This window comes from Drosophila ananassae, chromosome 2R, assembly GCF_017639315.1.
Source record: "Drosophila ananassae strain 14024-0371.13 chromosome 2R, ASM1763931v2, whole genome shotgun sequence".
NCBI lineage: Eukaryota > Metazoa > Arthropoda > Insecta > Diptera > Drosophilidae > Drosophila > Drosophila ananassae.
Genome location: NC_057928.1, coordinates 19,365,468 through 19,392,710, shown reverse-complemented (window position 1 = coordinate 19,392,710; position 27,243 = coordinate 19,365,468). Strand labels below are relative to the sequence as shown.

Below are 27,243 nucleotides of genomic sequence, written 5' to 3'. Positions count from 1 at the left end.
TATATAATTTAATATTAATCTTCATAGAAGGATAACAACTATGACCTTAAACTCATGTAGCTTCAAGAAACTTCTTAAATATTTCTCTCCTTTTTTAAATTTTTTTCTCTGTGTTTAATCCAATATATATAGTTATATATATACCGATTTACAATGATTGACAAGTTTAGAGCTTAGAATCCAAGTCTGGCTCGAAACCGAGCACTGTGCGATTTTGAAAGTGCCGATTGAAATTGACCCTGAATTGAATGCTCAAGTGTTGCCTGCACATGTTTGACCCTAATTTGCCACGGGTGTCGGCCAGGTCTATTCAACTCGGCCAGGGGGGTTATTCAACCGAACCGATCAGTTAAGGCGGAAGCCCGCACTTCCAGCTGGGATATTTTGGCATAAACATATTCATACTCCACCGCAGATAACCTTGAACTTTTCTTTGGTCTACGATTGGTATTTACATTGTTTGCCGGGGTTTCGACTCGAATTTGTTGTTTTTTTTTTTTTCTGTTTCCGAGGGAGTGGCCGTGGCAGATTGATATTTAATTAATGACCATTTAGCGGCTGTTTGTAGTTGCATATTAAATAAACAAATTGCCTGTGCATTGTCTGGCATGGCAGCTGTTAATGAGCTTGGTCTTTGAACTTTATTAGCCCAATCGGATGCTTTCAGGGATATACATTTACAAGACCAGCTTAGATATCAACTATAATACTTTTTATTTGCATTTATTTAATTTTTTATGCCTTACATTGCCTCGACCCACACGCAGCGACCGTCAAGGGCATACTATGCGAATTCAAGTGCACGACTCGGCGGCCCAATGCAAACGGCAATCGGGCAACGCGGCGTATGAGCAACATCCGCTTTGGCCAAAGCGACGCGCATTACGTATACGCACCCGTGGCCGACGAGTGAAAGTTCTATACGAATTCGAATACAAATACGAATATGACCTTGAATGCGAGTGAGGTGGCGAGTTTGCCGCCTCCTACCGGCTTTCGAATGCATTTTCAAATTTAGAACCGAGCGCCACGGAGAGGAATGAGAATTCTCCGCCGATTCTCGGTGCATTTTGGACGACTCTCTCGATATGCTCGGACTGCAGTTTGGCTGCCAGTCGACGTTTTGCAGTTCGGCGGGCGGTTTGTGTTTCGCTTTTCGCACGCCATTCGCTTGGGTGTGCTATAACCCCCTAGGTATTAGCCAGTTTGTGAACTATACATGGCTGCGGAAATTATACAATAACTGTGTCGTTCGAACAACAAAAAAATCTGGTCTGACCTGGACTGATTTTCGATTTGGTGTCAAAGAAAATGCTGCAGCGGCAGAAATCGACGGCAAGCACTCGATTTGGCAGCTGCCTCCCTCAATCCAAGACCCAGCCATAGCCAGTCCCCTTCGGAACGGTCAAGTGAAATGGAGACACTGGCCATGGCAGCGGTGAGTTCAGTGGCAGCAGGACCTTCGACGAATGGCTGCCCGGCTGGAATGGCCATCAATCAGTTCGAGGAGAATGTCGAACACCTGCGCCAGCTATTCAGCCAGAACAAGCTGGTGTCCTTTAGCATTGCCCACATCGCATGCAGTGCTGGGAGCAGTAGCGGCGATAACTACATGTCGGTGGTGAAGCGGGTGACCATCAGCCAGGCAGTGGCCCGGGATCAGGAGCAGCCGGCGGCCAACGAAACGGGTAAATTTTGACAGAAAAAGATTGGCGGTCAGTGGCTGTGGCTCATCTCATTGATTTTCTTAGTGATACCCTGTAACAAGAAGAGTGTATACTGTTTAAAGGGTTTTTAAATCTTAATTTAAACTTAAGATAGATCTGTTTTTTTTAATCGGTTTTAAAACCTAATCTTAAAAGTATACCCTGGAATATATTTTCGAGGTACTATCTAGTCGATACCCTTCGAATATCATCCATATTCATAGTTAGTCGCTGGTGCCAGCACCGCTGAGCGGCGGCGTCGAGTGGGTTGACCTTGTTGCACGCATTTCTAAATGCAATGCACCCATACACCCATGGCGTATACGTAATATATAGATTCGGTAAAGGTCAGCACGCATACTCGCGCATACTACCCAGCCTAGAGAGAGAGAGGAAAACAGTTTCGCGAGAGCCACAGCCACCTAACTCTCACGCACGCAAGGTCACCCACCCCATTTCATTCATAAATCGCTGCCAGCGACGTAAACAAATGTCAGCTGTTGTCACCGCTACTCTCACGGTTTGTTTTGCTCTGTATTTCCTCTTACTCCTCGCGGGGCTCGCTCTTCCTCTGCCACTGGCTCTGCTCCTCCAGTCACGGTCATCGTTAAGCGGCAGATTGCCAGTCTGTCCCGCCGACAGCTTTACCGCTGCGAGGAGGCCTTTAGCAATGAGATTAACGCCTACCGGCACCTGGTGCCCCTGCTCGCCGCCCACAGTCGGCAGCAGCTCTTCCCGGTGTGCCACATCGCCGACAGCCACGACCGACGACCGCCACAGGACTCAAATGGGGAAGCTGGAGAGCCCATCATAGTATTGCAGGACCTGAAGACCCTGGGCTTCCGGATGAAGGACCGTTTGGTGGGATTAGAACTGGGGGACTGTATCCTGGTTATGAAGGTGAGTCGATACCTGTAAAGAGAACTCATATATTTTCAAATCCTTTCCAGAAACTGGCGCAACTCCATGCCGCTTCACTAGCTGCCCAGCAGCTGGACTTTCCGCATTTCGTCGCACAGGCCAGAAACCTTCGAGAGATTGTCTACTGCGAGGAGGCCGCCGAGTTTTACGCCACCATACTGGACACCTCCGTGCAGCAAGCCCTGGACAGTCTAGGTGGCTCCAATGCAGACGGGAGTCTAACGACTCCCATTCGCCTTCTCGAGCAAATACGCCCCAATCTTTACGATAAACTGAAGCAGGAGATTAATGCGGCTGGCGAGACTCCCTTCAGCGTGATTAGTCATGGAGATTTGTGGGTGAACAACATCATGTTTCGCTCCCAGCCGGAGGAGGTGATCTTCTTCGATCTGCAGGCCATGCGCCGCACATCACCCGTATTCGATATCCTGCACTTTATCTACACGAGTACTAGGAGAGACTTCCGCGACGTGCACACAGACACCCTGTTGGCAGCGTACTCGGAGGCGCTGGGCCAGGAGCTGGTCCACCAATTGGAGGACACACCAGCTGGCGAGAGGCTGGAGGAGCTGTGCGAAGCCTTCTCGCTGCAGCGCCTCAGCGCAGAGTATGTGCGTCAGGTGCACTACGGTTTGGCCATCGGAATGTGGATCCTGCCGGCAGTAACATTCGACACAAACAATTTACCCAACTTGGACGTGATTAGCGAGCAGAACCTGTGCTGCAAGGAGATCAAGTGCACCCAGATGCTCACAGCGGAGTACCATCTGCGTATCCGGGAGCTGGTGATGGAGTTCTATGACCTCGGCTATCTTCACATGGAAAAGCAAAGTATCCACTCCCAGCTTCATGCTAAAATTCCATAAATAAAAGGAAGGACAATCCCCAAGCAAGGATTATAGTCACCTAGTTATAGTATTAACTTATATTAACGATCGAAATAAACCCGGAATTTTGCCGGAGGAACTGCAGCGGTATGTTGTAGGTTCCTTTATTACCGAATAATTGTTCATTTTTAACTTACAAGTGTTTCGTAGAAAAACAAATCTGGCGGGTTTAAAAGCCAAAACAAAGAGCTTATAAAGAACAGAGGAGGACACGCCGAGGCGTGGACATGGATCTGAGGACTTTACAAGTGTAACATGCATGTGTGGAATTCCGAAAGAGTGGTCCGTTTCGAGCAGTGTCCGTCGAAATCTCACTTACCGCCACCGCCCCAGCCAAGGAATCCCTTGACAAAGCCGGTGATCGATGGCCCCTTTTTGCCGGGCGACTCTAGCTTATCTTCCAGGGAAGGTAGCTCCACATAGTTCATGGCCAGATCAAAGAAGAGCGGCTTGCATGGAATGGGTTCCATGTCGGGTGTGAGTTTGAACACGTTGGGCGTTTTGGTGTGCAGAGACTGGTCCTCCTTGTACAGGGATAATCTCTCGTACAGCGGCTTCGTTGTTTTCTGCGACTTGGTGGTGGTTCCCGATTCTTCACTGTTGTCATCCTCGAGCACACTGTAAGCGTGGGCGGAGAACTTGCAACCGTCGATGGCCGAAACGACCTTCTTAAGCTCATCCTGCAGCTGAAACTCTGGGCTGGCCTTGCCCTTGAGGGCCTCGCTGGCATAGTTGGAGGCGCGTTCGTACAGCGCCACTGCCTCCTTCCACTTTTTCATATCAATGAGCGTTAGTGCAATGTAGTAGCAGCGGAAGGCCTTGAAGGTAATGGATAGGTTTTCCACCTCTGCCTGGTACTTGGCGTCCTCCTCCATGCCAGTTATTTGCTGCATTTCGGTAACGTTCTGCAGAATGATTTCGTAAAGGCGGGCCAAATCCTGTGATCGTACGCGCTTGCCGTCTCCGATGTTCTGCTGCGACTGCTGGTTAGGATCGTCGTAGTTGAGCTTGGCCTATGAATGTGGATAACTAATGACCATGTTACAAAGTAGAATCTAAATGGACTCACCTGTTCGACCAAGCACAAGTTACGCTGCAGCGTGCGGCTATGGCGAATATAACTTAGATAGGCCAATAGATATTGCACTCCCGAAACGGTCTGGCCAGTGGTCAACGAACGCAGCTTAGGATCCTGCTTGATCTCATCTCGAACTGCCTGGATGGCGTCCTTGCAGTCCATCAGGATGCGTTCAATCAGCTCAATCTTGGCGTCCAACTTCGTAGTCTTGGCCAGGGACTTGTCTAGCTCCTGGGCACTGAGCAGGAAGAGGCGCACCTTCTCTGGACGCACGGTGACCTTGCGACCGCGCCAGTCGATCGTCTGCAGGCCCTCACTACTCTCCGTCTTTGTCTGGCTGACAAGCACATCAAGGTTTTCAAGCACTCCCTGGGCACGCAACTCCAATATCTCGTCGATCTTGCCGCCGCCGGCACCACCACTGATGTTGTAAGCGCAGTAGCGAAGATTGGGCGTAAACTCGTTCACTTTAGCACGATACAGCTCCTGTTCATCGTCGGGCAATGCCTTGGCCAGATTTTCGTACACCACCTGGGCGCGTTTCAGGTGCTCTCCAGCGGTCTTCCACAGCTGCAGCTCGAAGTGCAAGGTGCCGTGCATCCAGGCAACGTAGGCCTCGCATTCCAGCTTCGTCCGAGCGTCAAAGGCCTCCGTCTGGAAATTACACAACAATTATACTAAAGTTTTTCAAAAATTCAAGCTGAACCTTACATTGCACAGCTCCTGCAGCTGCAGGGCATAGAAACAGGCCCTCCTCAGCTTGTTGATCAGGTGGAAGCGCTTGCGGGGCTCCGTGTTGGACTCCTGTTTAAGCTGCATGGCGTAGGCCCAGGCTCGCTCGGCACTGATCAACGGGATGTGGATAAAACGCTCATCGGCCTTCTTTCCAGTCAACTGTCCAATGGTCACATCGCGGCGCTTGAAATGACGCTTGTCCCCCTGGGGGTACTTCAGGGCTTTCCTCAACCGACGGATGCGACGAGTGCAGTATCCCCGATAGCGCTGAAAGTCACCGTGGCGCAGGCCGTGTTGCTGCTGGGCATCCTTGATCATATGCAAAACTGCAGATAGGAGAGTGAAAGTTAATTTATTGGCATATACACTTTTAGGTTAATCGACGCGTCCAACCCGTCTGGACGGCAGCGACACCTCCTTAAACTACTCACTCTCCACAGTGAAGATCTTGACTGGCTCAGGAGCCACCGGAGCACTCTCTGTCTTTTCCACAACGTCCCCAATATTGGGATTATCTTCTTGGACAACCATTTTTCCAGCAGTCCGACACAAATCAACGACGTGTAAAATCTAGGGATGTCAAACCAATTGGGATTGTCAAAAACATGCAATGTTATCGATAGGTGCGAGGGTGTCAATTCGTGGGATATATATCGTTAAATATTTAGAATCTAAATTTGTAAGTGTAAAATTAGATTGACAGGAGTAATGTAATTTTTGGTGATTGAAAATAAATTCGACAGAACAAGGAAATTAAAATCCAAACAAAAGAGCTGGTCCAAGAGTTTTTTGAACTGCAGTCTATAGTTTCACTAGGCCATCGCTGATTGCCAGTGTTGCGAAGCACCTGAGAACAGCCCCTTTTGAAACTTGTTGGCTGACACGCAAGAGCGTGCGTTCCGTCAGTTTTACAACAATTACGGCCTAGTTCGCAGGTAAAATTCCAGGATTACCACCTGCAGTTAACGATTTGAGCCATGGCAATGGCTTCCTTCGGTCATACTGCTGGAAATCGCAGTGGAAGTCAGTTGTTTTGGCCACGCTTTGAGGTTATACTTTCACTCGCGGCTCCCCACCCCCGCCTTGGCCCAGTGAACGCTGCACCAGATTTGTTTTGACTCTCGATTTGCAACGTTGACATTCGAGACAGATTCGTGTTATTAGTGGTGTTATTTCGCAATTTCTAATACTCTCAAATACCTTCAACAGCATGTCGCGCAGGAAGGACAACGAGGAAACGGACAAGCAGACGAGGATCGCCATCGTCAGCGATGACAAGTGCAAACCGAAGAGGTGTCGCCAGGAGTGCAAGAAGTCCTGCCCGGTGGTGCGCATGGGCAAGCTCTGCATCGAGGTGACGCCTACTTCGAAGATAGCCTCTCTATCCGAGGAACTTTGCATCGGTTGTGGTATCTGTGTCAAGGTGGGTCTCCAGTTGCTCTTCCTCTTGTTTAAATGTTAATCTTTTGTTATCTTTCTGGCCACAGAAATGTCCGTTCGAGGCCATCACAATTATCAACTTGCCCAGTAACCTGGACAAGCATACAACGCATCGGTACAGCAAGAACTCCTTCAAGCTGCATCGTCTGCCCATTCCCCGGCCTGGTGAGGTTTTGGGTCTCGTCGGCCAGAACGGTATTGGCAAGTCCACGGCCCTGAAGATCTTGGCTGGCAAGCAAAAGCCCAATTTGGGCAAGTATGCCAATCCACCCGACTGGACGGAGATCCTCAGCTATTTCCGCGGCTCCGAACTCCAAAACTATTTTACGAAAATCTTGGAGGACAACCTGAAGGCTCTGGTGAAGCCCCAGTATGTGGATCAGATACCCAAGGCTGTTCGCGGAGCCGTTGGCGATCTCCTAGACAAGAAGGACGAGCGGGAGCTGCAAACAACCATCTGCGATATGCTGGACCTGTCGCATATCCGGGATCGTGAAATCGCCCAGCTTTCCGGTGGAGAGCTGCAGCGTTTCGCCATTGCCATGGTGTGCATACAGAACGCCGATATCTTCATGTTTGACGAGCCGTCCTCGTATCTGGATGTGAAGCAACGTCTGAACGCCGCCTTGACCATTCGCTCGCTCCTGCACCCCACAAAGTAAGAGGAAGTCCACTCGAAAGAGAGTTTTTAATAATTTTTGTCCATTTAGGTTCATCATTGTGGTGGAGCACGATCTGTCGGTTCTGGATTACTTGTCTGACTTTATCTGCTGCTTGTACGGCGTTCCTGGCTGCTATGGAGTGGTGACTATGCCCTTCTCGGTTCGCGAAGGTATCAACATTTTCCTCGACGGTTTCGTGCCCACGGAGAACATGCGTTTCCGCACGGAATCGCTCACGTTCAAGGTCTCCGAATCCGCTACGGAGGAGGAAATCAAGCGTATGAACCACTACGTTTATCCTGCCATGGTCAAGACTCTTGGAAAGTTCGAGCTAACAGTGGAGAAGGGACACTTCAGTGATTCGGAAATCCTGGTGCTGTTGGGAGAGAACGGAACGGGAAAGACGACGTTCATTCGAATGCTGGCTGGCAACTTGCAGCCCGACGGCGAGGTTGACCTACCCATGCTGAACATTTCGTACAAGCCGCAAAAGATTTCCCCGAAATTCCAGAACCATGTGCGGCATCTGCTGCACGACAAAATTCGGGATGCCTATGTGCATCCGCAGTTCATTGCTGATGTCATGAAGCCCATGAAGATCGAGGAGATCATGGACCAGGAGGTGCAGAACTTGTCCGGTGGTGAGTTGCAGCGTGTGGCTTTGGTCCTGTGCTTGGGCAAGCCGGCCGATGTCTACCTCATCGATGAGCCATCGGCTTACCTGGATTCGGAGCAGCGTCTGGTGGCCGCCAAGGTTATCAAGCGGTAAGGGATCAATACTTTAAACTATATAGCTTGAAGTTTGATTTATTATTTTTTTATTTTAGATACATTTTGCACGCGAAGAAGACTGGCTTTGTGGTGGAGCACGATTTCATCATGGCCACCTACCTCGCCGATCGGGTCATCGTCATCGAGGGTCAGCCCTCCGTTAAGACGACAGCATACTCACCGCAATCCCTTCTCAACGGCATGAATCGATTCCTCGAACTGCTCGGCATCACCTTCCGTCGAGATCCCAACAACTTCAGGCCGCGCATCAACAAGAACAACTCGGTGAAGGATACGGAACAGAAGAGGTCCGGCCAGTTCTTCTTCTTGGAGGATGAGGCTGCGAACTAAGACACTGAATCATGGACCGAACTCCTTTGCCTTCCTCTTCCGCTCTCCTATGTTCATCAAGCATTCTTTGGCCAAAACACACACATACATTTGATTTCTACTTAGTTTTTGTTATTGTTGTCAAGGACATTGCATTGGGAATGTTTTGTAATTAATTAAAGTCAGTTTTATATGCGTTTATACTGCAAAATAAATAGAATCCCGAAAAAGTAGCCGGATGATTGTCGTCCTCAAAGGAGTCTAGATAAAAATAAACCAATTTTCTTTATACAAAACAGCAAAATACCTTTGTTTTTGATCTCAGGGTTAAGGGGACTACCAGATAGAGTCTAAATACCATTAATATTTCCAAATTAACATGTATTTATTGCACTTTAGCGATACACAAAATACGCACGATAGAAATGTAAATGTGGGTATAAATTACATACAAATTTCTGTCATTTCAAATACGATCACAATTCGAAATAAACAATGGATAACAGCTACAAACATTTATAAATGTATAATTTACAATATATACTTTATTTTTTTATGTTTTTAATGTTTTAGATTTTGGTTTTTTTCGAACGCATGCAGAGCATAATTATTAAGATAAACGCTTTTGAAGCTTCAAATTTTTGCGATTTAATCAAATGTACATACAAATTGTTGGAAAAAGGCAAATCTTTTCAATTTATAATACTAAATTTGATCTGTAACTGACTCAAGTAAGTACTAAGTGTAGGTTAATATTTGGATACTTATGCGCTAAAAATTCCATAAAAGTAAATGCGTCAAAAATTGACTCAAATATTTGATAGTTTTCCGTTTGGTGCAGTTTCGGTTCAAAAGTAGAGAGCAGCGCCATTCGAGGGGATAGTTCTTTTTTTTTTTTCAAATTCCAGCAGTAGTTTTTTTCAATATATTGGGTTTAAAAATGGACATACGTATGTATAAAATTGAGTGATTTTGAGTTGATCCAAAAGCGGATCCAATGGTTTTTAATTCTCTTCAGCATTTGATAATTGTAAATGGAACTTTTAGTGACTTAACTATAGTTATACTTTATGCTTAAATAATTTTCGACATTTGTTTGCAACAGAACGTATCAAAAATAAGTGTATATCATGCAGGAGATTGAGAGACAGAGAGCTGCTGAGGTAGCCGGCTATGCATCTTCTGCATTGTTCATGAGTGTGCAGACCTCCTGGCTGAGTTCCAAGGCCTGTTTGCGCAGTTTGAGTGCCTAAGATTATTTAAAATTATTAGTAAAATGATAATAACAAAGATTTACTTGTATTACCTGAGTTCTTAGTTCTTTTTCGCGTGTCACCAGCTCCTGGATCTGAGACATGACGGCGGCAGAGCTCCGCTGGTCGATCACCCATCGCAAGTACAGATCTGTTTATAAAACAAATAAATTAAAGCTTAAATGGTGACTCCATTAATAAGCTATCATGACTCACCGCTCCATAGTTCCAAGCTGATGGGAGCAACCGATGGCCATATCACATTGGCATTGGGCTCGTATAGCGGATTCAGCAGGGTCTGTAGCACATCGGGTCGGTTCAAATATGACCACAGGCTAGTCGTTCTAGTATGCACCTTCAGCTCGTGTCGCTCCCGCTCTGAATCACACAAGAAGGTGCCGTACTGAGAAAAGTGACTGTGCTCGAAAAGCAGAACCAGCAGCTGGGTGCTGAACTCGAAGCTGCATGGGAATTGCATGTACAGCTGGTAGATGCAGTCCAGGAAGAGCACAAATGTGGCGCCAGAGCTCTTGTTGCGCGTCTGGTGCGGAGTGTAGCAGGAGAATCGGTGCCGGGAGGCGAATGGATGACCAGCCTGAATCCATTCGCGTTCAATTAAAGCTTGGAGACTATTGGAAACAGATTTCTATTAGATAGTTTGTCCCATTTAAAGAAAGAAAGATAAGCTTACCCCCTCACCGTGCGACAGTCTGGATTGAGGATGATTTGGACCAGTGAGGTAACAATCAGGGTTGAGTCCAGGCCCTTGGCTCCATGCACCAACACCGGACTGCCTTCCTGGTCCAAGCACTGAGCCACCACACAAGAAGCGTTCAAGGAGTTCAGTACGAGACTGAGCCACCCACTGCCCTCCAGGCGCGACAGCCACTTGTCCGTGCTGCAGCCCAAGTCGTTGCAGGCCTCGATCAGCCGGGAAAAGCTATCCAGAATGGAGGCTGGTGAGCTGACATTCCCAATGGAGCGGTTCACCTTCTTCCACTGGGAGTAATGGAGATCTGTTTCTGTGTTGGACTTGCCCTTGCCCCAGGTATCGACGATGAAGCCCTTACGGCTTCGGCCCAGAACCAGGTTGAGAATCGCCTCGTCAGCGCGACACCGCTTGATGCCCTGGATGGACAGAGGCTGGGAGCTGCGCATGAGGGTGGCCTGTGGAAGGAAAGAGATGTAATAAACAACTTAATAAGTCTAAGGCAGTGGGAGTCCTTCCATTAAGGTTATTAAAATCAAGGACGGTATCACTTACACCATTTTCATGCCTGTAACTTAGCACGGGAAACCGTCCACCGTCCCTGAACGAAGCGGAGAGCACTATCTGCTCGTCCGTAATTGCTTTAGGTACAATTAGCGTGGCGCCATATGTGGCACAAACGCTGAAGTCTCGGTTGACGTTGCTGATGCGCCACTCGCACCCACTGGAGACATTTCCACCCCCAAGGCCACCTTGCAGTGCGTCCATTGCGTAGCCATTTTGTAGGGGATGGGGAATGTTACCTCCTGCCATGCTACCACCAGCTAACGTGGACGATGTCGACGACGTTGAAGGCATGCAAATTGTTATGTTGGCCACATTGGGTGACGACGCACCGCCCATTCCCATGCCGCTGATGAGCTTTGCAAACTCCAGTTCGGGCCTGCGATGATGGGGATGGGGCAGGAAGGACAAGGATGTAATTGAATTGTAGCCAATTTTCAGAGAAGCACTTACCTAAACATAGTGTAGCCATCTTCCAGGATGGAGTACATGGGCCGGTAGAAGAACGGATACAGTAGCTCTGTGTTCTGTATGGCACTTAGGGCTTCCAGAGAGGCGGTCACGTTGTAGAATTCCTTGGCGCTCTTAATCTCCAGTGATATAATCCTGAGATCCTTGCACTTAAGGGTGATAAGTCCTCCCGTAACGACGTTTTGGCTTAGGCTTGGCTTCTTCTCCACACTGTCGATGTTTTTGTGCAGCAGCTGGAAAAAAGTCATCATCAGGATGAGGGTGTTGGGAATTCAATTAGTTGCGACCAGTTTCACGCTCCATTGGAGCTGAAGAACATCGTGTCGTGGGTTGGGGACATAGGCTAACCTACCCAAAGCTCCTGGCTATTCTCCTGGCGGGCGCTCAGTAACAGATGGTGACCGGTGATGCAGAGCGTTCCAACTGTTGCACCCCCACCAGTGCCTGTAGCAGTGCCCGGATCATGCAACAGCACCCCATCCAGCTTGGGGGTCTTTATCAAGTCGGCGAATTCCATGGCGAGACCCTCGATGGGGCGTCCAATTTGATTTCCCTCACACTAATTAACTTTTTGCATTTTGCTTCGGCCACCCAGTCAGTCGTTGCCCGGCTATCGTTGTTGTTCTTGCTGCTGGCTCCTCCTGTTGCCACTTGATTGCTTCTCCGCCCCCGGCACGCTGTTTTTCGCTCAGCGTCTCCCCCTCTCCAGTTATCCCGCCTTCCGCCTGGCTATTTTTTTGAACCAACAGCAGTGTGGATTGTACGGGTTCCGGTGGTGATTTGGCGGATATGTGGCTACGCTAATCTGCGGCAACCGATGCGGCTCTCAACTCCGGGCAACTGATAAATACGCTACACTCCCCCGCTCACTGCCCAGCTTGCATTTCTTGGATGACCGTCGGATGTTTGTGTTGAGTTTTTTGTGTCCGTGGGTTTTGTGCTTTTTTGCGATGTGTGGCCAGAGCTTCCCAACGGAAATACCTTTCCGCACACTGCAACCTGGCTATGATTTTGGAAAAAAATATATATTAAAAAATTTAATTATAAATTTGTTTTTATATTCACTTATTTAATAAATTTAATAAATAAAAGTTAAGAAAAATTATAAGTGGTTCACTACATTTTTCCCATATAAATTAAACAATTTTTTTTTTTATTTATTATTTCATCTAAAGTTTATTGGAAGTATGGTACTGGCATTTTTTAAAACCAGATACTTAAATATTTTTTAAAAACAATAACTAAAGCCCTTATCTCCACCGATATAAAAAATCCATTTGTCGATGTCGTTTACTCGAAGTAAAAGTAAGAAAAGTTTACAATAGACTGCAGTATGGCTAAATTAAGTTTTACATATTTTATACACGCACGGAGACAGCGATGGATGCCAGGACATGTGGCCAGAAGAAGCGTCGCAGGATACTCTTTGGAATGCACTGCACCGGACAGCAGTGGCGGTGGCAAGGTGACTTAAAAAACGAAAGAGAATCAGCTCAAACAACTCCCGTGGGTCGAACGTTGGTCGGCGGCTGTGCAGTATTGGGCCTGGTCATGATGTCCATAGCGTTCTTAAAGAGCTGCGTCTTCACAAAGTCCGAGGCGGCGGTGTTAAGATCCTTGCCAGCTCCGTAACTGCACTTGATGTAGCCATACAGATTGGCGGCATTCAGAGCTATGGCGATCATAACCAACAACAGCCACTTGAACTTGAAGCCGAAGAGGGCGATCAGGAAGAAGAGGCCCCAGAACACTGGACAGAGGATCAGGCCCAGCCAGAAGATGCGCTGCTCGTGCTTGTTCACCCGGCTCTGGAAGGAATCAGACTACGTTTCATCATCGAGTGCGATTCACCTTATCACAGTCATGACTCACGTTTTTGGACTCGAACACCCAGTGGGACTTGCCGTCGTCATCGACATAGTTCCACCATCGCAGGCCCACCAGCAGTCGCCCCGAGATATTCTTCACCGTCCAGAAGTCGGCGGAGAGGAACAGAACGACGAACACAAAGCTGGTGATGAAGGAGTCGCTGAACCAGCCGCAGAACATGTAAATAACTATAGCGGCGCCCCTGAAGAACAGGTGGAAAAACGTTACATATGGGTGCCTGCCGGAGGAAGAGGTATTAAGGGTTAATCCGTAATCCGAGAGTAAACAAACTGTGCCTACGTGTATTTTTGTCCCGCGCGACTTGGATCGCGCATCTCATCCTCCTCGCCGAAGGGTATCGTGTCATCGTCGAGCAGCGGCACCTGTGTAACACGTAAGATAAATTAGTTCTGCCCAGCAATATATTTAACCAGTTGATTTCTTTTCTGGGCGGAAAACCCGAAAAAACCTCTATTGGGGGTGGTAGAAGGTGGCACACCAAAAAGCTGCGTGTTAGGTGTTAGTGCGGCATACATACATTTCTTACCGTAGCGGATGCCATATCTGTGTTAAGGATTTGCTAATCTTTGCTTCAATTTAATTATTAAATGGCTCTTAATTTGATTTTTTAATACATTTTTAGATCCAGACTTTGTTGTTGCGTTTGCCTGCGTAGTCAGTGTTGCCATAAGAAATGCCAGTGTTGCACATCCATTTTAATGGCAACTATCGATATTTTTTGGACATCACTAATGAAAGACGCGCTAAATTCGAATGGAAAAAGGATATAACTCATTTTGAGAGTAATTAGTTTTTGAACGGCACCAGTCCCAAACTGTGTTTTAAGGAACAAACAGCCATGGCTATATCTTCGGCAATAACCATCCGAATCCCCATAAAAATGAGGAAACAAAGACTTTTTTCGATTGTTCATTAAATTTTCTGGAGGCTCCCCTTCGAAAATCAAGAAAAGTGCATGGAGCCACAACTTGGCCCCCTGTGAAGGCTACATCTTTGGCAATAATCATCTGATTCTTGAGCGGAATTCCCCACCAATCTGCATCAAAATCTGGGAACAACATATTTCTTTGATATTTCATTAAATTTTCTGGAGGGTCCCCTTCGAAAATCAAGAAAAGGGCATTGAGCCACAATATGGCCCCCTTCGAAGGCAATATCTTTGGCTATAATCATCCGATTCTTGAGCGGAATACCTTAATCGATTTGTAGATCGATTCCCCATCAATAAGCATCAAAATCTGGAAACAAAATATTTTTTAGACTTTTTATCAAATTTTCTGGAGGGTCCCCTTCAAAAATCAAGAAAAGTGCATGGGGCCACTATATGTCCCCCAGCGAAGGCTCTATCTTTGTCAATTCTCATCCGATTCTTGAGCGGAATACCTTAATCGATTTGTAGATCGATTCCCCATCAATCTGCATCAAAATCTGGAAACAACATATTTTTTAGATTTTTTATCAAATTTTCTGGAGGGTCCCCTTCAAAAATCAAGAAAAGTGCATGGGGCCACTATATGGCCCCCAGCGAAGGCTCTATCTTTGTCAATTCTAATCCGATTCTTGAGCGGAATACCTTAATCGATTTGTAGATCGATTCCCCATCAATCTGCATCAAAATCTGGAAACAAAATATTTTTTAGATTTTTTATCAAATTTTCTGGAGGGTCCCCTTCGAAAATCGATTAGAAGCCGAATACCTAATTTAATTACTAATTAATTTGGTTTTAATAAAAATGAATTAGTATTGAAAATCCACTACACTATTTTCTGCTGAAAAATGTGATATGCAAGCCTCCATAAAACTGTTTTGTTTTATTTTAAATTTTTTAAGAAATCCGATCTGAAAAAGCCAATCAATTATGCACTCAGTGACACACATAGATTTCACAATTCAACATTTTTGGTCACAAACCAGAACGTGTGCATCTGAAACCGCAGTGGAAGCCATGGAAGTGCGGTCTCTGCGACTCTAACATAATCCACAAAACTGGGAAACATAATCAGTAGTTCTTTGATCGTCTGATCTGTCGGGCGGCAGACACTGCTCACGAAATCAGTTATGAAAAAGTGCCGCGCCTCCTGCAGGATTGCGATTATCGGAGGAGGTGCCTCGGGCGTAGCGGCTGCCACGCGGCTCATGGAGAATGGCTTCTGTCATGTACAGATCCTGGAGGCGGAGGACTACATCGGTGGAAGGATCCGTACCATACCATTCGCAGATAACGTTGCCGACCTGGGTGCGCAATGGTGCCATGGAATGAAAAACAACTGTGTCTACGACATGGTCAAGAATTTGGATGTCGTGACGCCTACTGGAGATTTCTTTAACGATGTGGCTATGGTACGATCCAACAAGGAAGTAGTTCCTTCAGAGCTTGGACACAAATTTCACGAGATGGCCTTTGGTAGCATGCCAAATGATACGACACCTGTTGTAGGATGTATGGGTAGCTACCTGGTGGAACACTTCTGGAAGGAAATAGAAAAGCAGATTCCCGACGTCGATCGTGAGCTGGCCGCCGAGTTTCTTGAGTCCTTCCAGAAACACGAAAGCTCCATCGAGGGTTCCGACAATCTCTTTGAGATTTCCGGGCGCGGTCATCTGGAGTACGAGGAATGTGAAGGCGATCAACTTGTCCACTGGCGTACCAAAGGATATGCGAGGTTCCTTCGGTTACTGATGAAAGTTAGCGAAGATGAGCCCAGCCAGCTGGGATTGCTCAATGGATGTGTGAAACTGGGAAAGAAAGTGACTCAAATCCAACTACTTCCAGGCCGTAAAGTTCAGGTTAAATGCGAGGATGAGTCCTTCAAGGTGGACCATGTTATCTGCACGGTGTCGCTGGGAGTTCTGCAAAAGGACATGGATACCCTGTTCAGTCCACCCCTTCCTCCAGCAAAAGTAAATGCCATCCGGAGCCTCAGACTCGGAACTGTCGATAAAATATTCTTTGAGTATGACACGCATCCCTTTCCCAACAACTTTGTAGGCTTCTTTCCCCTTTGGATAGAAAAGGATTTAAAGGAGCTGCGAAAATCGAAGCATGCCTGGTTGGAGGGCATTACTGGCATTCACAAAATTACTTGCCAGCCTCGGGTGGTGCTGGCTTGGGTGGGTGGAGTCCATGGACGAAAGGCGGAGTTGCTAACGGATGCAGAGTTCTTGGAAAGCATGCAGTGGCTCTTCCGGAAGTTCCTCAGTTTCGAGATGCCGGAACCCAAGCGCTTCATGCGAACAAAATGGCATCAGAATTCAAACTTTCGCGGGAGCTACAGCTATCGCACAACGACAGCCGATGAGAATAATACAGGTCCTTGGGACTTGGCATCCCCCATCATGGGCGAAGAGAACCATCCAAGCCTAATGTTTGCCGGGGAAGCAACCAGCAGGACTCATTTTTCTACGGTCCATGGAGCAGCGGAGGCAGGATGGCGCGAGGCGGATCGCTTGATAGAATATTACGCTATCTGTAACTGATATTCTCTTTATCTTTGATCCTTGGATACAAAATTCTCAATCTTTTGTTAAATAATATTGAATTTATTTCAAATACCAGTTTTTGTAGTTCACTGAATTAAATTTTTGTATATTTTATAAAAAAAATAAAATTTATTTCATTGTTGAAAAACAAAAAATATAAGTCTTTCACTTTGCCTTAGCACTAAGCTTCATTGCATATCCAATTTTGATAAAACAAACGCTAATTTGAAATGTGCTAAAAATTATTTTGGAGTAGAATTAAGATTCGAAATTGCCGCCTCGTCTTTCGATGACCCGTTACTATCGGATATCGCCATCAGCTGTTTCCATCACCAATTGCCCAGGGACTCTTTTTTTTTTTTAAGTTTGACATAACATTTTGAACAATAACAATGCAAATATTAAAGAATTTCAGCAGTAAATTACTGAGACACAAATACCTGTGCCAGCCAAGACTCCATTCCCTTTACTACAGCACAGTCAAAGGTGAGTGATGGTCGAGTTCATTCATAATTGTCCAAACTAAGGCACCTGCCGGCTCTAGATGCGGATAAGCAGATGGATCTTCCTCTGGCGTCGGGTTATCAGCCTAAAATTGTGGAGGACGCCTACTGGGAGCGGGAGCAACGACATAACAACTTGCCAAGAACTGGGGGCGAACGGTGTAAGCGAGGAACTTACCGTATGCTACTTCCCCCTCCAAATGTCACGGGAAACCTGCATCTGGGACACGCACTGATGGCCACAGTGCAGGATGTGATTGCCCGCCAGCAAAGTCAGTTAGGCTATGAGGTTGACTGGGTGCCTGGCACAGATCATGCCGGTATAGCCACCCAGGTGGTAGTGGAACGCACCGTTGCGGCTGCGCAGGGAAAGACCCGTCAGGAACTGGGTCGCTCTGCCTTCCTGGACGAGGTGTGGCGTTGGAAGGCTGAAAAGGGAGCTGGCATTGTCGAGGATCTCAGGAAGCTGGGCTGCAGTCTCAATTGGCAGCGGGAGTACTTCACAATGGACAAGCAGCAGGCGCACGCCGTGAACGTAGCTTTTGAACGGCTCTTCGAAGAAGGTCTCATCCGGCGGCGAAACTCGTTGGTCAATTGGTCCACCTCGCTACGCTCCGCTATCTCCGATATTGAAGTAGAGTTACTGGATATCAAGGAGCCAGTTGAGATCTCAGTTCCCGGCTACAAGAAAAACATTCTTTTTGGTCGAATCTTCGACTTTGCATATACCGTAGTGGATGGTGAAACGATGGAGGATGGTTCCCCCGAGGAAATTGTGGTGTCCACCACTCGACCGGAGACCATTTTGGGCGATGTTGCCGTTGCTGTGCATCCATTAGATCCACGCTATTCTAAATATCGGAACCGTGACGAGGTGAAGCTGAAGCATCCTTTTCGACACGATACCATTCCCCTAGTTTTTGACATTTCCGTGGATCAGGAATTTGGAACGGGGGCCGTAAAGATTACCCCCGCCCATGATAAGTTTGATTTTGAGCTAGCAACGCGTCACAAGCTGGAACCGCGCCAGGTCTTCAACGAGACGGGCCATGTGGTGGAAACGTTCCCGGAGTTCAAAGGAAAGCCACGCTTCGAAGTTCGAGACTTGATAGTCAATAAATTGGAGGACATGGATCTCCTGCGACATGTGCGCGCCCACAGCATGCAGCTGCCCGTCTGTTCTCGCTCCAAAGACGTTGTTGAGTATATGATTTTGCCGCAATGGTTCCTCAAGTGTAAGGAAATGGCCAAGGATGCCCTTTCGGAGCTTCACAGCGGCAGGCTACAAATGTTTCCCAATAACTTTGAAGCGGAGTGGGAACGATGGCTGCAGGACTGCCGGGATTGGTGCATTTCGAGGCAACTGTGGTGGGGCCATCAGGTGCCCGCCTACCAAATCACTGATTCCAAAGGCGGAAGCCACTGGGTGGCAGCTCTTGACGAAAAGGCGGCACGCGAGAAGGCGGTTAAGTTGATGGGCAGCGAGGACTTTGTGCTAACCCGTGATCCTGATGTGCTGGACACTTGGTTTTCATCCTCGCTGTTGCCTTTTTCAGTTGCGGGCTGGCCGGATGAGAGCTACAGGGAACGATATCCCTTGGACCTGATGCAAACGGGGCACGATATACTGTTCTTTTGGGTTGCTAGGATGATGATGATGGGCCTGAAACTGACGGGTCAGGCGCCTTTTGAGCGTGTTCTCCTCAATGGCATTGTGTGCGATGCCCAAGGCAGGAAGATGTCGAAGAGTTTGGGCAATATTGTGGCGCCTCAACAGGTGGTACAGGGTGCTAGCTTGGAGGTGAATTTTATTCTTTATTAGTTTTATTTTAAATTGAGGAAATTCCGTCTTCTTGCAGACTCTCAAAGAGGGATTGCAGCAATCCCATGATGCTGGCATTATAAAGAGTGCTGAGCTCCGGACTTCGACAGCTGGAATGACCAAAATGTTTCCCAACGGCATCCAGGAATGTGGCACTGATGCTCTCAGGTTCACCCTGCTTAGCCACAACATCAAGAACCACTTCATCAGTTTCGATGTGAACGCCTGCTACACGAACAAACTATTTCTGAATAAGATCTGGCAGGCTCTCAGATTCACCCTGGGCTCGGCACAGGGGTTGGGTGTCACTCTCGATGAATTCGAGACCCTTAAGGGGGTGAACCTGAGCCTGTGGGATCGATGGATCATTGGCCGTTTGGCGGAGACTTTGGCGATTTGTTCGGAGAGCTACAACACCTACAATTTCCATTTGGCCACGGCAGCTTTGAAGACCTTCTTCTATCAGAACCTCTGTGATATTTATCTCGAGACCACTAAGACAGCGATAGCGAACCGTACACCCGACGCCGTCATCCATGTGGGCACCTTGACCGCCTGCCTCAGCTGGGGTCTGCAGGCTATGGCTCCGTTCACACCGTTCGTTGCCTCCGAGCTGCTGCAGCACATTCCCTTGAACATCGAATTGAAGCTAACCGACTACAGAGACCCTAAGTTGGAGGACGAGGTCAACGAAATCGTGGACATTTGTCAGAGTGTGCGCCAAGTGAAGAGTCGCAACGAGATCAGCAAGAGACACAAGCCTCGGCTTAGTCTCTTTGCCCAGAACCTGGAGGCGGAGGAAGTGCTGCGTCGTCACCTGCCACAGATCAGGGTTCTGACCCGCTGCACGGACGTGGATCTGGAACTGCTTGACGAGAACTCAAAGATCTCAAAGAAACTTAACTTTTTCTCCACGGCTGGGCCGTTGTGTTCTTTCGGCTTAAGGATTTCCGACGAGGTGACTGTTCCCAAGGAGAAGCTCACCGCAATGCAACAGGCCAATCACAAGAAACTAAAGAAGCTGGTTACCGAACTCCAGAGGTATCGCATGCGCCTGGACAACGAAGCCTTCCAGATGCTGGCCGACAAGACCATTAAAAAGCATTTCGAGAATAAGGTAAGTTTTGAAAACAAAACAATTTCAAAATATTAAAGTCTGTTATTTTTTAAGGTGAAAGAATTGGAAGCGGAGATCAGTAGTCTTACTGAGATGGCAGCGTCATCCTGAGTATCTAAATTAGTCATTGTTATGTTAGAATCGCAAAAGTCCCCTGTTTTTAGTAAAATAAAAGACTGCAATGTTTGTTATTATAATTCCAATGTGATTGTTCATCTTTTAAGATTTTAAATTAATTTTTCACGATTATTAGTTTACGCGTTTAACACTTTTTTGGCGACAGACTTTCATGAAGTACGCGTTTTTTTTCCTAGGATTGTTTTTTAGATCACTTTTGCTAATTGTTGATACTTTCACAAAAGCCTTAAAAATATTGTAAACATAGTGTGGAAGCTCTCTCCTTTTCCTGTTTCCGCTCAAAGAAAAGAAATCCTTATATATTCTACTAAAAATTCAAGTCTTTTATTTTTGGGATAACTATAAAATTGGACAGGCATTCTGGGAATACGACATGTAGAATCCCCGATTGGATATATCCAGATCCTCATTTCCATCCGTCACTGTGTAAACCACAAACGGTTTCGCCGCCGTCGTCGTGGACACCAGGCCCAGTCCGCAGAAGCGATCACTTGGCAAGGAAGTGCCGCCCTGAGTGGGCGCCGGAATGACAATGTAGTCCGTAGTGCACTCTTGGCTCTGGACCGACGACGTGGCCAGGAGAGATGGATCCACGGCTCCCACGTCGTTGGTCAGCGTAAAGGAGTACGTATCCGAACTGACCTGGCTGTAGGTGATGGAACACATGCCGGTCGCCTTGCGGATGCAGATCCCGTACTTGGTGTTTGCCAGCTGCCTGGTGCCCTGTACTCCGATGGTATTCAGCGCCGATGAGGGGGCCGAGACGTAGTTGAAGCTTGAAAAGGTGCCACTGCTGGGCAGGTAGTACTGGAGGCACCCGGCCGGAGCCCTGGTGGCGGAGCTGCAACTCAGCATCCGGATCTGGAACTGCCAGTTGCGGTTGAACGTGTAGCCGGAAGAGGTAGCCACCGAGATGGTAATTGGACTAACGCCATTAAAGTCCACATAGACATGCTGGCCGGCGTTCTCCCCGCAGATGCTAGGCACCTGGGAGGCTCCTCCGGTTATGGTCAAGGCGTCCGTGCTGCAAAATCCATCGCCCGAGGGCGGGGCCAACGACAGAGACAGGAAATCCACTCTCATCTGACAAATGCTAGAATCCGGCGGTGTGACCACAATGGAGCAACGTCCTCCGCCCGCATATGGAGCCGGATAATTACTGTTGTAGAAGTACGTATTGTTGTACGAGGTACTGGCTCCACAGGTTCTCTGGTCTGTAATAGAAATCGTAAGATTAGAAGGAGTTTTCAAACTACTAGGCTTGGGAAGTACTCACAAATGCAGCACACGGCCTGGCTGGTAATGGAGGAGCAGCTGCCCGCCGCCACCCCACTGTTATCGGAACACTCTCCATTGATTACGCAGGTTCCTATCAGGAGATTGTTGCCGGTGCACAAGTCGTTGGAGAAGCGACCAATGGTGTAGAAGGGAAACCCTGGAAAAGTTAAAAAATTATTATTTTAATGAGAGTAAAATAATACTGTTTTTCAATCTTAAAACTAACTACAATCTAGTTAACTAAAATAAATATTAAAATTCAAACTAACTCCTCAATCTAAACTTGATTTTCAGTAATTTAAATTTGGCGCCAAAGTTGACAACGGTATAACAGAATCAAAAAACGTATCAAATATAATTTCAAGACAAAATAAAAAATTCCATTTGGGCAAGTTCCACTGCAAATCCCCTGAAAATGCAATGCGCAAATGGAAATGTTTTCCAGCTTTGTGAATTGTAGGCCACCGGAACAGCTAAGACTAAAGAATCCACCTGCGGTACATGCACAGTGGGTGATAATTGAGGTGTGACCCACATTTTGGCACGATCACAAAACAATCCGCCATCACTCATTCATCATCCGTCTTGGATGGCCGGACGAAGAGTCATCTACACACTTACAGCGAGGATGTCGAGATCCACTGCGGCCCAGACTGGTATCGTCCGCCTCCAGGAGAGTGTCATTTCCCGGAATCAACGTTTCGTTCACTTTCGCTGGCGCCATCGGGACCAAATTACTGGCACGTGCCGCACTGTAGATACCAACGATGTAGCTGCTGAAGAAGATGGCCACGAGGGCCAGCATTCGCGAGGAACGATCACCGGCAGACATTGATGATAGATCACTTTCGGTTTTCACCCGGAGAAGTGGAGCTGCAGCTGAAGCTGGTACGGAGTGGCTACCAAATGAGAAAGACGTCCGCTCGCGCGTATGAGACAATGGAGACTGAGTCGAGATGGACTCGAGTTTTGGGGGCATAGTGGGCCATGCCAGTGGGCTGGTGCTCAGGTGCTAATTGAGAGAACTCGACAGCCCCGGGCATCGTCTCCAGGGGTGGATGGAGTTTCCCGGAATTCGAAAAAACCCACCCGGAAATTCTTCTTTTCCGTTTAAAATGGAAATTTTTTTATGAAAACTATAGGTTTTTCCACCGTTTAAAATTAAAATTAGAACCTTGGTTTTAATTGAAATTAAAACTATTAAAATATTAGAAGAATTCTTCTACAGTTTCATTTATTAATTATTTTTAAAAAATGTAACTTTTCAATTTTTCCTTTTTATGAATTTTTATGAAAGAAAGACTATTTGTTTTGGAGGGAAATTATGATTTATTTTAAAAAAGAATTATCTTAATATTTAAGGACTGTTATTTATTTATCTTAAAGCTATAGAATACTATTTATTAAAATTTCCTTGGCTGTTGTTGAATCCGCTCCCGTCCAAAGATCGTGTGGGTCTTATTTCGTCTGGCCGGGAGAGAATGTGGAGCACTCACGCATAGGAAGTGGTCGGCAGGCGGCGCTTCCCCTATTGGCTCTATTTGTTACTAGAATTTACGCGTATTGCTTTTGGTCTGGCCCGGAGGAAAGTGATAGAAATGCCTGGCACCCAATTTGCCGTGGTCAGACACGCGTGATGCTCTGCGATCGGATAAAAGAAAGTGTCCGGTTGTTTACTCTGGACGGATATGTAAACGCCGGTTGGACATGTTTTACGCTCGAGCTGGTTTTATGCGGCTATAAATAAAATCGAAAAATATCTATTCCCATTGTGAGCTTTAAAACGTTACAGATGATGTAACGGTACAATCAGTCATCGTTGGCAACGCGATGGCGCGTGTGTGTAAATTGCCACTTGAGACCGAATTTTGTTTGCTGCATTTTACTAGAACGCGCCACGCACGACTCCAATTAGCGGAATCCCACTAATTAATGTTTAATCCCAAAAGGAAGGTAAAAGTGGATTGACACTTGATTGTTTTCCAGAGCGTAGAAAGTTGCAAGTGATCATTGAAGTCGAGTTGCCAACCATTGCGCGCCCAATGTACTTTACAGCCCTGTTAAAAGTCTGTTAATTGCTGGGAATAAATGGTTTTCATTTTTTTAATAGTTTTCTGCGTTTAATTATAATTTCACCTACCATAGTATAAAAATAAATTACTTTAGGGACAGATCCTTTATCTGAAAATAATTACTAACAACAGAGTACACCTTTAAGAAAACATAAATAAGTTCTTTATAGAAAATATTGATTTCAGAACCATTTTCATTGTTAGATTGTGATTTTTTTGTATGAATAATAATAGTAACTAATAAATTAGTCAAAATAACTATACTCTGGATTATTTTACAGCAAATGTTGCCTGGCTTTTTATTAAAACAATAACTAGCAGCTAAACGCAGATTAGAAAAACGAAGGTCCTAAGTCGCATCAAGAGTCCTACTCGATTTCGATGACGGCTCCCGCCTTCGCCAGTGCCTCCTTCAGCTTCTCGGCTTCCTCTTTGGGAATATCCTCCTTTACAATGGTGGGGGCGCTCTCCACGAACTTCTTGGCCTGGACAAGGTTCATGCCTTCGAGCAGGTTCTTTACCTCCTTAATCAGCGCAACCTTCTGCTTCTCGTCGAACTTGACCAACTTCACTTTGAAAGAGGTCTGCACCTTCTTGGGCGCCGCTTCCTCCTCCTCCTCAGCTGGGGCAGCACGTGCCGGGCCAGCGGCAAACTGGGGGGCGAAGGCGGTCTCGGGCAGGTTAAGTTTCTGTTTCAAGAGGGTGCTCAGTTCGGCGACCTCCAACAGGTTGAGAGCGGCAATGTTGTTGACGATTGTGTCGAGCTTAGGATTAGGTGGCTTGGCAGCCCCCTCCGGTGTTGGGGGCACCAGTTTCTCCGCTCCAGAAACAGCGGCAGCCGGAGCTGAGCTGTACATTCGCTGCAGCTGCACTTTCCGGGTTACTTGACGCAGGACGAGACGTGTGAGATGCATGTTGATAGTGTCTGTACCGGGGGAGAAAAGGTTTAAGTAAGCACTTTAATTAAAAACCTAAGAAATTAAATTTACTTTTGGGTTTCGGCAAAATAAGTTCTGTCGGCAGGTTATGTGAGCAGTCAGTGTTGTTTAACGTCTAAAGGCCGTGGTATTTTTTTGGAGTTGCCAATGTTGCCGTTAAAATTTATTTGGTATTTTCTTATCTAAGCTTTTATTTAAATTATATTTGATGTTTTAAAAAAAAAATAGATGTTTTAAAGTACTATTATATATTTATTAATATATATAAATATATAATAATAATAAATATATAATACTATTATATATTTATTTTCTTTGATGGTGTTTAAATTTAAACGAACAATCAACAACATATAAACTTACCTCACTCATTGTTAATTATCAATGTATAATTATAAATAAAAAATATTAATTATGTTTTGGAGCATTTATTTATAAAAATTACGATTTTAGATGGTATAGACTTTTATAAAATCTATTTTCATTTGACCCTCGTCCAACCAATGGTCGCGCATCGGTTTAATAGCCTTCCAGAGATCCTTCTGGGCTTGGGGAGCCCTTTCGTTCCATGGCTTCTCGTCGAACTGATACTCATTGAATCCACCAACGCTCAAGCCGAAGGTCACGTAGAACTCCTGGTCGAATGGCGCCAGTCCACTGCCCTCCTCCAGTTTAGATGTCTGGGGCAACCGGGTTCCGCCCACACTTGTCTCACTGAAAGCTTTATCGCTGCCCTGGACACAGAACTCCTGCCCATCCACTAGCCAACGGATCTGACGGGGCGTCCACTCAAGGGTGTAGTTGTGGAAGCTGTCGCTCCAATCCTCGGTGATGTCCCCCGTACCAGTCTTTACGCATCTCTTGGCGGAACGCAGCGGTTCGTCGCCAATAAGTAGGGCATTCGCGTATAGATCAATTTTTCCGTTGGACGGGCGGGTGTAGGCTATTCTTATTTGCCCCGATTTGTAGTTGTCCTCCCCATAAACGGGGTACTTGGGCTGGAGCCAGATCTGTGGCGTCACCCAGTTGGCCCTGGGCATCTTAGCGCGTACCACAACTCGTCCAAATTTAAAAGAGAATGCCTGCTTGGAGGTGATTTGCGCTGTTACTATCGGTGGTAGTCCATCGTTTCGTGTCCTTCCATTTCGAACACAGTCGTGGGTGTTGGCAGCTCCGGTGCAGGCTTCGCCCAGATCCAAGGCATCGGTGGTTCCACGGTGGAAATGCTTCTTCATGGTGGTGGTGGCAAAGATAGCATGACCATTGGCCAAACAAATGGTGTCCTTATCGTTGACGTAAACGTTGAACTCGTAGTCCGGCTCTCCGGAAAACCGGCGCTCTGCTTTCCACTTCGATGGGTCCAGGTTACTGCCGCTGAACTCATCCTCGAAGACCAGTTGCCCGGCACATCGTGTGGGTGCTCCATTGACTTGTGTCTTCGGCATCTCACATCCGCTCCGGATATCAATGTCCGGAACAGAGGGGAAGCTCCACGATGTAGTGGAGTCCGGGGAAACAGGAGGACGCGGAGTGACTGCGGGACTGTTGTTGCCGCTATAGCTATTAACCACGTATGACCCGTCGTCTTCGCGATAACCCAGTCCATTGTAGATTACATACGTCCAATAGTACAAAATATCTCCGGGCTTCAGAACAGCATTCCGGTCTCGGAAGATCCAGCGTCCATCCTTCACCTTGACAATGTCCCGAGCCCAGGTGCCCGCCTCCAGGCCCTCCATCTCCTCATTGAGTTTTCCGTGGAATGCGAACAGCGTGATTCCTTCCTCGTGCGGTATAGACACCTCAAATCCTTTGGGGTAGAAGACCTCGATCTTGGCCTTTGGAACTTCATATCCTCGGGCGAGGGAGATGAGACAGAGGAGTCCGCAGCTCCAAGCTATCAAGCTTAAGTCCGGCATATTGGGCATCGCGATTGAAACTGGGATGAGCAGTCAGACAAGTCGAGCTTGGGAGCGCGAGAATCTTATCAAGAACCGGTCTGGCCTTTGTTTATTATTTATACACGGTAGGAAAGTAAAAGGGAGATCACAGAAGATAAGATTCTATTCTTTTAAGTTTTTAAATAAAAAATGTTTTATTAATACTATTTACCAGCTTAAAAGATTCCAAATTGGACATTTTTTAATTAAGACAGTGAGGGGCGGGAGGCTTAATTAACTAAAATGTTCTTCAGTGTAGGAAGCTCTTGGGATTACCCGTGGATTAAGACTCATAAAATGCGGGAGAGCAGAGTGGGATTTACCCAATCAGCAAAGCTATAAAAGTAAACAAAAATATACATATAAAATTGAAGAGCAGGTCCATTCTGTTTACTCATATATAGATTGTAACATGGAGCTTTAAAGCGGACCATTTTAAATATACCGCGCTTTTGAAGGTACAGGGCTACCAGACCGTTGGAAGATATCGATATCTGCGCTGTAAGAATTCTTTTGTAGGGTATTGAGAGGTATATT

The 27,243-nt window shown here is 46.7% G+C and overlaps 10 protein-coding genes across 13 annotated transcripts; 4 read left to right on the top strand and 6 right to left on the bottom strand.

Moving 5' to 3' along the window:
* Nucleotides 1-1,102: 1,102 nt before the first annotated feature.
* Nucleotides 1,103-3,632, top strand: LOC6493011. Its single transcript, XM_001956812.4, has 3 exons — nucleotides 1,103-1,688; nucleotides 2,302-2,606; nucleotides 2,657-3,632. The coding sequence occupies exons 1-3, from the start codon at nucleotides 1,415-1,417 to the stop codon at nucleotides 3,491-3,493; spliced, it is 1,416 nt and encodes a 471-aa protein (XP_001956848.1). The 5' UTR covers nucleotides 1,103-1,414; the 3' UTR covers nucleotides 3,494-3,632.
* On the bottom strand, nucleotides 3,603-5,930 carry LOC6507002 (signal recognition particle subunit SRP68). The gene is made up of 4 exons (XM_001956813.4): nucleotides 5,759-5,930; nucleotides 5,304-5,653; nucleotides 4,584-5,246; nucleotides 3,603-4,527 (listed from the first exon to the last, which is right to left on the bottom strand). The coding sequence occupies exons 1-4, from the start codon at nucleotides 5,856-5,858 to the stop codon at nucleotides 3,826-3,828; spliced, it is 1,815 nt and encodes a 604-aa protein (XP_001956849.1). The 5' UTR covers nucleotides 5,859-5,930; the 3' UTR covers nucleotides 3,603-3,825.
* A 156-nt stretch (nucleotides 5,931-6,086) lies between these two features.
* LOC6493012 (protein Pixie) lies at nucleotides 6,087-8,834 on the top strand. The gene is made up of 5 exons (XM_001956814.4): nucleotides 6,087-6,262; nucleotides 6,537-6,750; nucleotides 6,815-7,425; nucleotides 7,478-8,194; nucleotides 8,257-8,834. Exons 2-5 carry the CDS (start codon nucleotides 6,538-6,540, stop codon nucleotides 8,549-8,551), a joined length of 1,836 nt encoding a protein of 611 aa, XP_001956850.1. The 5' UTR covers nucleotides 6,087-6,262; nucleotide 6,537; the 3' UTR covers nucleotides 8,552-8,834.
* On the bottom strand, nucleotides 8,656-12,488 carry LOC6507001 (myotubularin-related protein 9). Its single transcript, XM_001956815.4, has 7 exons — nucleotides 11,880-12,488; nucleotides 11,510-11,760; nucleotides 11,048-11,435; nucleotides 10,475-10,950; nucleotides 10,000-10,412; nucleotides 9,837-9,934; nucleotides 8,656-9,779 (listed from the first exon to the last, which is right to left on the bottom strand). Exons 1-7 carry the CDS (start codon nucleotides 12,042-12,044, stop codon nucleotides 9,702-9,704), a joined length of 1,869 nt encoding a protein of 622 aa, XP_001956851.1. The 5' UTR covers nucleotides 12,045-12,488; the 3' UTR covers nucleotides 8,656-9,701.
* A 311-nt stretch (nucleotides 12,489-12,799) lies between these two features.
* On the bottom strand, nucleotides 12,800-14,103 carry LOC6507000 (uncharacterized Golgi apparatus membrane protein-like protein CG5021). Of its 4 annotated transcripts, none has more exons than XM_014909542.3 (4): nucleotides 13,935-14,103; nucleotides 13,697-13,779; nucleotides 13,400-13,634; nucleotides 12,800-13,350 (listed from the first exon to the last, which is right to left on the bottom strand). In XM_014909542.3, exons 1-4 carry the CDS (start codon nucleotides 13,956-13,958, stop codon nucleotides 13,021-13,023), a joined length of 672 nt encoding a protein of 223 aa, XP_014765028.1. In that variant the 5' UTR covers nucleotides 13,959-14,103; the 3' UTR covers nucleotides 12,800-13,020. The 4 variants fall into 4 exon arrangements, with proteins under 4 accessions (XP_014765028.1, XP_014765027.1, XP_014765026.1 ...); XM_014909541.3 differs by having other exon boundaries at nucleotides 12,800-13,335; nucleotides 13,935-14,102; XM_014909540.3 differs by having other exon boundaries at nucleotides 13,944-14,102.
* Nucleotides 14,104-15,404: 1,301 nt separating this feature from the next.
* On the top strand, nucleotides 15,405-17,021 carry LOC6493013 (spermine oxidase). The gene has a single exon (XM_001956817.4). It carries the CDS (start codon nucleotides 15,477-15,479, stop codon nucleotides 16,893-16,895), a length of 1,419 nt encoding a protein of 472 aa, XP_001956853.1. The 5' UTR covers nucleotides 15,405-15,476; the 3' UTR covers nucleotides 16,896-17,021.
* Nucleotides 17,022-17,121: 100 nt separating this feature from the next.
* Nucleotides 17,122-20,537, top strand: LOC6493014 (valine--tRNA ligase). The gene is made up of 4 exons (XM_001956818.4): nucleotides 17,122-17,384; nucleotides 17,443-19,202; nucleotides 19,261-20,340; nucleotides 20,395-20,537. Exons 1-4 carry the CDS (start codon nucleotides 17,291-17,293, stop codon nucleotides 20,449-20,451), a joined length of 2,991 nt encoding a protein of 996 aa, XP_001956854.1. The 5' UTR covers nucleotides 17,122-17,290; the 3' UTR covers nucleotides 20,452-20,537.
* A 143-nt stretch (nucleotides 20,538-20,680) lies between these two features.
* LOC6506999 lies at nucleotides 20,681-22,886 on the bottom strand. The gene is made up of 3 exons (XM_001956819.4): nucleotides 22,378-22,886; nucleotides 21,755-21,913; nucleotides 20,681-21,692 (listed from the first exon to the last, which is right to left on the bottom strand). The coding sequence occupies exons 1-3, from the start codon at nucleotides 22,733-22,735 to the stop codon at nucleotides 20,818-20,820; spliced, it is 1,392 nt and encodes a 463-aa protein (XP_001956855.2). The 5' UTR covers nucleotides 22,736-22,886; the 3' UTR covers nucleotides 20,681-20,817.
* Nucleotides 22,887-24,098: 1,212 nt separating this feature from the next.
* LOC6506998 (50S ribosomal protein L7/L12) lies at nucleotides 24,099-24,915 on the bottom strand. Its single transcript, XM_001956820.3, has 2 exons — nucleotides 24,818-24,915; nucleotides 24,099-24,753 (listed from the first exon to the last, which is right to left on the bottom strand). Exon 2 carries the CDS (start codon nucleotides 24,740-24,742, stop codon nucleotides 24,197-24,199), a length of 546 nt encoding a protein of 181 aa, XP_001956856.1. The 5' UTR covers nucleotides 24,743-24,753; nucleotides 24,818-24,915; the 3' UTR covers nucleotides 24,099-24,196.
* Nucleotides 24,916-25,178: 263 nt separating this feature from the next.
* Nucleotides 25,179-26,725, bottom strand: LOC6506997 (gram-negative bacteria-binding protein 3). Its single transcript, XM_001956821.4, has one exon. The coding sequence runs from the start codon at nucleotides 26,692-26,694 to the stop codon at nucleotides 25,216-25,218; it is 1,479 nt and encodes a 492-aa protein (XP_001956857.1). The 5' UTR covers nucleotides 26,695-26,725; the 3' UTR covers nucleotides 25,179-25,215.
* Between the last annotated feature and the right edge of the window lie 518 nt (nucleotides 26,726-27,243).

Coding starts and splice junctions, on each gene's coding strand:
- LOC6493012 (XM_001956814.4), top strand. CDS start 6,538: ATGTCGCGCAGGAAGGACAACGAGGAAACGGACAAGCAGACGAGGATC. Junction 6,751..6,814: donor GTTGTGGTATCTGTGTCAAG/GTGGGTCTCCAG, acceptor TTCTGGCCACAG/AAATGTCCGTTCGAGGCCAT. Junction 8,195..8,256: donor GCCGCCAAGGTTATCAAGCG/GTAAGGGATCAA, acceptor TTTTTATTTTAG/ATACATTTTGCACGCGAAGA.
- LOC6507000 (XM_014909542.3), bottom strand. CDS start 13,958: ATGGCATCCGCTACGGTAAGAAAT. Junction 13,780..13,934: donor CATCCGCTACGGTAAGAAAT/GTATGTATGCCG, acceptor CGTGTTACACAG/GTGCCGCTGCTCGACGATGA. Junction 13,635..13,696: donor CGCGCGGGACAAAAATACAC/GTAGGCACAGTT, acceptor TTCCTCCGGCAG/GCACCCATATGTAACGTTTT.
- LOC6507002 (XM_001956813.4), bottom strand. CDS start 5,858: ATGGTTGTCCAAGAAGATAATCCCAATATTGGGGACGTTGTGGAAAAG. Junction 5,247..5,303: donor AGCTGCAGGAGCTGTGCAAT/GTAAGGTTCAGC, acceptor TGTAATTTCCAG/ACGGAGGCCTTTGACGCTCG. Junction 4,528..4,583: donor ACTTGTGCTTGGTCGAACAG/GTGAGTCCATTT, acceptor CCACATTCATAG/GCCAAGCTCAACTACGACGA.
- LOC6507001 (XM_001956815.4), bottom strand. CDS start 12,044: ATGGAATTCGCCGACTTGATAAAGACCCCCAAGCTGGATGGGGTGCTG. Junction 9,935..9,999: donor CAGCTTGGAACTATGGAGCG/GTGAGTCATGAT, acceptor TTTTATAAACAG/ATCTGTACTTGCGATGGGTG. Junction 9,780..9,836: donor AAAAAGAACTAAGAACTCAG/GTAATACAAGTA, acceptor AAATAATCTTAG/GCACTCAAACTGCGCAAACA.
- LOC6506999 (XM_001956819.4), bottom strand. CDS start 22,735: ATGCCCCCAAAACTCGAGTCCATCTCGACTCAGTCTCCATTGTCTCAT. Junction 21,914..22,377: donor TGGATCTCGACATCCTCGCT/GTAAGTGTGTAG, acceptor TAACTTTTCCAG/GGTTTCCCTTCTACACCATT. Junction 21,693..21,754: donor CCAGGCCGTGTGCTGCATTT/GTGAGTACTTCC, acceptor TTTCTATTACAG/ACCAGAGAACCTGTGGAGCC.
- LOC6493011 (XM_001956812.4), top strand. CDS start 1,415: ATGGAGACACTGGCCATGGCAGCGGTGAGTTCAGTGGCAGCAGGACCT. Junction 1,689..2,301: donor GCCGGCGGCCAACGAAACGG/GTAAATTTTGAC, acceptor CTGCTCCTCCAG/TCACGGTCATCGTTAAGCGG. Junction 2,607..2,656: donor ACTGTATCCTGGTTATGAAG/GTGAGTCGATAC, acceptor AATCCTTTCCAG/AAACTGGCGCAACTCCATGC.
- LOC6506997 (XM_001956821.4), bottom strand. CDS start 26,694: ATGCCCAATATGCCGGACTTAAGCTTGATAGCTTGGAGCTGCGGACTC.
- LOC6493014 (XM_001956818.4), top strand. CDS start 17,291: ATGCAAATATTAAAGAATTTCAGCAGTAAATTACTGAGACACAAATAC. Junction 17,385..17,442: donor TTACTACAGCACAGTCAAAG/GTGAGTGATGGT, acceptor TGCCGGCTCTAG/ATGCGGATAAGCAGATGGAT. Junction 20,341..20,394: donor AAAAGCATTTCGAGAATAAG/GTAAGTTTTGAA, acceptor TTATTTTTTAAG/GTGAAAGAATTGGAAGCGGA.
- LOC6493013 (XM_001956817.4), top strand. CDS start 15,477: ATGAAAAAGTGCCGCGCCTCCTGCAGGATTGCGATTATCGGAGGAGGT.
- LOC6506998 (XM_001956820.3), bottom strand. CDS start 24,742: ATGCATCTCACACGTCTCGTCCTGCGTCAAGTAACCCGGAAAGTGCAG.